This window comes from Etheostoma spectabile, chromosome 20, assembly GCF_008692095.1.
Source record: "Etheostoma spectabile isolate EspeVRDwgs_2016 chromosome 20, UIUC_Espe_1.0, whole genome shotgun sequence".
NCBI lineage: Eukaryota > Metazoa > Chordata > Actinopteri > Perciformes > Percidae > Etheostoma > Etheostoma spectabile.
Genome location: NC_045752.1, coordinates 25,220,619 through 25,228,477, shown reverse-complemented (window position 1 = coordinate 25,228,477; position 7,859 = coordinate 25,220,619). Strand labels below are relative to the sequence as shown.

Sequence of the window (7,859 nt, the reverse complement as noted above, 5' to 3'; positions counted from 1 at the left end):
GGGGGATGACACACAGCAAAGGGCCGCAGGTCGGATTCCAACGCGGGCTGCAAAGGCCTCAACCAACATGGGGCGAACGCTCTTAATGGGTGAGATAGAGGTTGCCCCATCTAGAAAGATTCTTGTTGCAGGCTTCACATTTTTTGTCGGTGGTGACTGTTGTTTTTGCTGGTTAAAATGTCAAACATCACTAGCAGCAGAGAAGATCACCTTGAGCTAGCGTCAAATCTATAATGGCTAAAATGAAACATTTAGCTAATTTAAGGTTAATGTGCTCTCTATAAGCCCATGTCTATACTCAAAGCAGACTTAACTGTTTCAGTTTTGGACACAGAACTGAAATAATAAACTTCTCATTTGACACTGAAAAACACATAGTCTCTCTCTATCTACTATCTCTTTAATTTTGAGTCAAACATTTAACACTTAGCCAGCCAGTCTTGACCTTCCAACACTGTGTTGTTATTTCCTGAACATACTTTTTTTGTAAAGATTAAGATGTACATTTCTGTCATGTGTAAAAGAAGTCATTGAGAGTCTTTTCTTGCTTTTTTAACCTGCTGCCTTTCATCTATGGACTAAAACATGGCTTTTTTCACATGAACTACAGCTCCCTGGTTGAGAGTACACACTATTCCATCATGCCACAACTGTTAAGGAATGTCAACACACACACACACACACACACACACACACACACACACACACACACATACATATACACACAATGATACCCCCCACCCCTCACACATACGCATCCAAAGGCATAGGGGCCATTTTAAAAATTAACATGCGGCAAAATATGTGAATAATATATCAAGCGTGTTCCTGAAGATGAGTCCCGTGACAGAGGAGGATGTGGCCTTGTGTGGTTGGGGATTTATGACACCGGTGCCATTCCGCATGCGTCAATGAATATTGTAAATCCCCTGGTGGATTGCTCCCTCTACACATCTGGTGGCCTGCCTTGATCAATTAACCAGCTCAGGATTGGACAGGCCTTGCTCTTTTCCTCTCTTTCTCCTATACCTCTATCTCCTCTCCATCTACTTCCCTCCACTGATGTGCAGAGGAAGCAGTTGCTTGACAATGGTCACGGAGAAGCATTGGAAACTGTGGCGTATTTTGCTCCAAGTACGCTTTCACAGTGTGGTGTGTGTGTGTGGTGTTGTGTGTGTGTGTGTGTGGGTGTGTGTGTGTGTGTTGTGTGTGTGTGTGTGGTGGTGTGTGTGTGTGTGTGGTTTAGATGTCCTCCAGTTCGGACATACCTGTGTGTATTGGTCAGTGTCTACCTTCTGTCATGCAGAAGACTCTGAGGAAGGCCAGGAGCTGGGCTGAAATGGGGGGTTCATTACAGTGCAGAGCAAAGATGCAGGACCTGAAAACGAAACATTGGTAATATTAGTAATAAATCACTAAACACATCCAAGAAATAAAAAAAAAAGAAAATATGTGCACTATTAACATATAAAAACCTGTCTGATCGTGTGATAAGAAGCTACACATATAGCACAATCAGCCTGTAATACACATTCTGAAATGACAGCAACAACAAAAAAACTTAAAGGATCGACATTTTAAGAAATGGGCTTACCTGCTTTTTCTTTTTGAGAGTAAAATAAGAATATTGAAATCAATCTCATGTCTGTGTTCAGTACGGTTAGAGTCAGGACATGGTTAGCTTAATTAGCCCAAAGACTGGGCACAGTGGGAAACAGCTAGCCTGGTTTAGTCCAAAGTAAAATATAGTTAAAAAAAAAAGTATATATATATATATATATATATATATTATATATATATATATATATATATATATATACACGTTCAAAAGTTTGGGGTCTCAATAATGTCCTTATTTTTGAAGGACAGCTGTACTTTTTTTAATGAAGATAACTTAAACTAGTCTTAACTTTGAAGAAATACACTCTATACATTGCTAATGTGGTAAATGACTATTCTATGCAAATGTCTGTTTTTGGTAATATCTACATAGTGTATAGAGGCCCATTTCCAGCAACTATCACTCCAGTGTTCTAAGGTACAATGTGTTGGTCATTGGCTCAGAAGGCTAATTGATGTTAGAAAACCCTTGTGCAATCATGTTCACACATCTGAAAACAGTTTAGGTCGTTACAGGAGCTACAAAACTGACCTTCCTTGAGCAGATTGAGTTTCGGAGCATCACCATTTGTGGGTCATTAAACGCTCAAAATGGCCAAAAAGAGAACTTTCATCTGAAACTCGACAGTCTTATTCTTGTTCTAGAAATGAAGGCTATTCCATGCGAGACATTGCTAAGAAATTGAAGATTTCCTACAACGGTGTGTACTACTCCCTTCAGAGGACAGCACAAACAGGCTCTACCAGAGTAGAAAAAAAAGTGGGAGGCCGCGTTGCACAACTGAGCAAGAATAAGTACATTAGAGTCTCTAGTTTGAGAAACAGACGCCTCACAGTCCCCAACTGGCATCTTCATTAAATAGTACCCGCAAACACCAGTGTCAACATCTCACGTGAAGAGGGCGCAGCGGGATTCTGGGCTTCAGCAGATTGGCAAAGAAAAACCATATCTGAGACTGGCCAATAAAGAAAAAGTTAAATGGGCAAAAGAACACAGACATTGGACAGAGGAAGACTGGAAAAAAGTGTTGTGGACGGATGAATCCAAGTTTGAGGTGTTTGGATCACAAAGAAGAACGTTGGTGAGACGCAGAACAAATGAAAAGATGCTGGAGAATGCCTGAGCCATCTGTTAAGCATGGTGAGGTAATATGATGGTCTGGTTTGCTTTGGTGCTGGTAAGGTGGGAGATTTGTACAGTAAAAGGGATTCTGATAGGAAGGCTATCACTCTATTTTGCAACGCCATGCCATACCCAGTGGACAGCTTGATTGGAGCCATTTCATCCTACAACAGGACAATACCCTAAACACACCTCCAATGTGCAAGAACTATTTAGAGCAGAACAGGCAGCTGGTATTCTATCGGTAAGGGAGTGGCCAGCGCAGTCACCAGATCTGAACCCCATCACAGCTGTTGTGGGAGCGCTTGACCTATGGTACGCAAGAATTGCCCATCCAACCAATCCAACTTGTGGGAGCTGCTTCTGGAGCTGGGGTGCATTTCTCCAGTAACCTCAACAAATTACCAGCTAGAATGCCAAAGTCTGCATGCTGTAATCTGCAAATGGAGATTCTTTGACGAAAGCAAAGTTTGATGTAAAAAAAATCTTATTTCAAATACAAATCATTATTCTAACCGTTCAATGTCTTGACTCTATTTTCTATTCATTTCCAACGTATGTGGTAAATAAGTGGGACTTTTCAGGAAAACACAAAATTGTTTGGGTGACCCCAACTTTTGAACGGTAGTGTAAATATATATATATATATTTCCCATATGTCACAACTACTTGTTGGTGAACAACAGTCAGATGCAGTGTATAGCTTCCAAGAGTCCTGTTGCCACAGTGACGTCGGTGTTTGGTAGCTACCTACCAAAACCTGTGCTCATCATCAGTTTTCTTTCAACTACATGTTTTTGTTGTGAAACAACACATTGTAGCACTGTGTCTGAGACAAATTTCCCCTCAGGGACAATAAAGTGAATTCCATTCTATTGTATTCTAATTTGGAGACGCTGCATTGAAGTGCTGGGTGTATTAATAAACTGCCACTAAGTAATAGCTCCAGAATGTAACCCCCTAAAGTTCCAAGCTGTTTTTTATGTTACTGTTCATGTACTGGTTAAAAAGACAACATAATACATGCTCACTTTAAACAGAACCAGACAAGCCATGTCCCCCTGCTTACAGTCTTTATGCTTAACTAGGCTAACCATGTCCTGACTTCATCATGAGATTGACATAAATCTTCTCATCCAACTCTTATAAAGAACGCAGCATAAGCGTATTTTTTCAAAATGGTGAACTGTTTCTTTCAATTATCTGTTTGACAAAGGAATAAAAAAAACAAAAAAACTGTACAAAACAACTTTATACTTAAGATATTAATTTGTCTTTTGCTATGGGGTACAAGGATTTTTAACAAAAGCAGCAAACTACAAATCTGAAATGTGACCCTTTTACACACAAATAAGCATGGTTTTCAAAATACACCACCACTGCTGCACATTAACTGATTCTATCAAATCAAACTCTTCTTTCTTCTGTCTCTAAACAATAATATTACTGTTGCTCTTCAAAGTATTTATTGTGATTGTGAAGTCAGCAGTGTGACAGAAAATATATGAAACAAGTGTGACCCAAGACTCCATTCCCCATCATAACATTACCCACTGAGGTAATTTGGAAGAGGACAATATTTCCCCCCTATTTCACCAAAGTGATCGATGTGGCGATCGGTAGCACAGGGTCGGCATTATTACATCGCACAAACACATTAGAGCTGCCTCCCCACTCATATTAAATTATCCCTCTGTCCACTGCTTCAGCAATTGAGTATCCAGCGTGGTGAACGCTTGTTTTTGTAGACTTACAAAGACAAGCTAATTACAGATTTGCAAATGAATACGCAAATGTGACCACTTTTCAGACAGCAATGAAGTGGAGGCAGAAGGAGTGATTTCTAAGTTGAAAAATCATCATCATACTCTTTTTACGATGATAGCTGCTGCTCAAAATCTCAACGAGGTCCGACACTGAATCGGTTGCCGTTTCCTTTGAAAATGATCTCCAAGCATATCTGTCAGTTTAATAGAGCACCGCTGCAACAACGGGGACTGTTTCATTTAATTTCCACTGTTGAGATTCAGACTGTCATCAATAAGAGATTATAAGGCGTCTGATTAAAAATGCAGAGAAAAGAATGCTGCATACAATTAAGGGGCTAATGATAAAATGATTAAGCTTCTTGGAGATGAAAGTGTTAGGGCGAATGGTAAATTGATACTTGGTGGGGTGGGGGAGAAAAAAAAAAAGAAACCTGCTGCAACATTTATTTCACGTGTTTCAATTATGCCAAAGGGGCGCCTAATTGGTTAAAATATCTATTATAGGAAGAAAAAAAGTGCACTGTGGCTTTATGAAAGGTGCATGGAGTTAGTCATGAGCCTAAAGCTCTCCTTGACCCATATTAAAAGCTTTAGAGTAACGCTTTGCAGAATGAGTTACTAATGAGAGCAGACACTAGTAGAAAGAAAGAGGAGTGTTTGTCCTAGACACCCTGTTGGGAGAAAAAGAGGAATTGGACATACGCTGGAATGCCTGCCCGAGCCAGCACCTCAGCCTTCATGGCGTAGAGGCGCTCGCTCTTACTGACGCCCAGCTTGATCTTCACTCGGTCGTGGGCGTTGTCTTGGAAGAAGAAGCCGCTGTGGATCACAAACTCGGCATTGGATCTTGTGCCATAGAAGATGTAGATCTACAGGAAGAATAAATCATCAGCATCAACACCATTATCATCACCTGTATTGAGTGCAGTTATATTATTGAAGATCCTTTAAATCATACGCTGTCTTTGCTTCGTTTTCCTTCCTTTATGTAAAGGCTTATTGTACTGTCACTACGTGTGTTGGCTAAGCATGCTTTATATTAGGGCTGCACAATTAACCGAATTTTAATCACGATCACCATTTAGGCTTCCCACGATCAAATTTGCGTAATCGAGCGTTTTTTTTTTTTAAATGCGTCATTTCACAGAACGCTGAGTTTTTTTTTGCAAGCCCACCTACCGCTCCGTAAACAACTGTCTGATCATGAGCCAGTCAGAGTTGTTCTTTGCATCGTGCAGCTTAGTTTCAAGATGTAGACAGTCACAGAGGACAGAGTAACGGGAGGAAAATTCAACAGATAGCACTCGGTTATACGTTGGTCTCAAGGTTCATCCCTATTAATTTCACCAGTTAACGCAACATTTTGTCCCGTCTGACATTTTTGACCCTAACTAGTCAGTGCTAGTTAGGGTCTGTTATCTCACAGGGCTCGAGTAATATTTTCCCTCTAGGTCGCATCCGCTGCCTCTCAACAAACGAAGCAATGGTGTTTATATTGATATGGTTTAATTTTACGTTACATGACCCATTTTTTCTGTAAAGCCGTGCCTGTGTGGCTCTCTCCTCTTACTCTCAACGCAGCCCCGCCCCCATTAACTCACACAGGCTCCCCAAAAACAGAGACAGAGCGGCGACAGCGCCAGTGTCACACTTCAGACATTTGTCCACAGTTTGAATAGTTATTAACAAAGCTATATATTGTTAAGCATGAGAGCCAAACCTGTATTTGTACCAGTGTTTCCGCTGGTAACTGCTATTGCGGCGGCCACACAGAAGAAGTTATTGAAGCAACTAACTTCAGTTCGTAGAGTAATAGCGTGTGAGACGGAGCCTGCTGGACCATTCGTAATGAGTCAGCCGTCTCTCTGTGAGTACGTCCATCGCACTCCCTCTCTCTCCCTGGCTCTTTTAATCAGTTATTGTTGAAAACAAGTGAAGGAGCTTTCACAGAGATACTTTTTTTTTTTTTAAATATATCCTAGGCTATTTATTTCAGATAATTTTCATTTACATGTGTTGCAGCTGTATGTATGTACAACATACAACTTCAACATAAGAGGAATGTAGCACAATATATGGATGGGAAAGAAGTTATAAATAGCCTTGTGACTATAACATTTGTTTTGGTTAAAATCAACAAATAATCGTGTTAACTGTGATCACAATATTGATCAAAATAATCGTGATTATCATTTCGGCGTCGTACCTGGAGCTGGGTACTTAAAGTCAAGGCTTTTTAAGACCTTTTTAATACCATTTCAAATTAAAGTTAATGCCAACTTCGTACTTATTTCGACAAAATAGGGGAAAATGTAAACCTTTTAACCCTCGAAAATAATTATGTACATGTAGGCTACTTGAATTAAATAAAACATTGTATTCCATATTTAATACAATTCATAGGATTATAATATAATCCAATAAAAAGAGATATTTTACACTGCACTTTTACTTTTAGTACTATACTAAAGTATATTTTGATAATACTTTTGTACTATTAAAGTAAGTAAAAGTATTATTGAAGATGTTGAATGTAGGACTGACAAGTAGTGTGTAACTCTAGAACTCTACTTTTACTGCAATACATGATCGGAGTCTTTCACCTCTGTAAATCACCAACAACAGTCGTGCATGAATATCAGCAGCAGTATTTAACACTGAAAACTCACCGCTCAGTTAAATGTTATAAGACAGATAGACAGATAGATAGATAGGTACTTTATTGATTGATTGATTGCTTGATAGATACTTTATGATTTCCAAGGGGAAATTCCAGAGTAGCAGATAAACGTAACGTTACCTGCTGGTCAAATCGTCGTTAAACAGCTTTTTTTCAAGATTTTGTTTTGGGTCTTTTCCCTTTATTAGTGACAGTGGATAGACATGAAAGGGGGAGAGAGATGGGGGATGACACGCAGCAAGGGGCCGCAGGGTTCGGATTCGAACCTGGGCTGCTGCTGGACTCAGCCAACATGGGGCACACACTCTCATTGGGGGAGCACACCGAACACACCAAACCAGAGAGCGTTCTGCTCTAGACCTCCACCTTGAAGGCTACGATACAGTTTCTTTCTGCGGCAAGCCTTTCTGGAAATGAAGAGTAAAACCTTTTTGAGACCTGACTAAATTAAATTTAAGACCTTGAATGAAAATCTGGCCATTTAATTTAGTTTATTATTATATTTATTTATTTTATTAAATTCCAGAGTTCAGAATTTTAGACTTTTTACCTTTAAAGGCGCACTTTCCTGATTTGTGATGTCACACCTATAAGAACTGACCCTGACCCTAAATTTCCTAGAAAAGACTACTTCTACTACTAGAGCCATGAAATCTGATACAAAGCT

At 39.7% G+C, this 7,859-nt stretch overlaps 1 protein-coding gene across 4 annotated transcripts in view; it reads right to left on the bottom strand.

Annotated features, from left to right (window-relative positions):
* The window catches only part of setd3 (SET domain containing 3, actin histidine methyltransferase), a 74,318-nt gene that overhangs the window by 18,426 nt on the left and 48,033 nt on the right, over positions 1-7,859 (bottom strand). For all 4 annotated transcript variants that reach the window (XM_032500655.1, XM_032500653.1, XM_032500654.1 and 1 more), the window contains 2 exons: positions 5,215-5,381; positions 1,293-1,378 (listed from right to left, as the gene is read on the bottom strand). In XM_032500655.1, the coding sequence (XP_032356546.1) occupies positions 1,293-1,378; positions 5,215-5,381 (253 nt within the window). The remainder of the gene's footprint in view (positions 1-1,292; positions 1,379-5,214; positions 5,382-7,859) is intronic.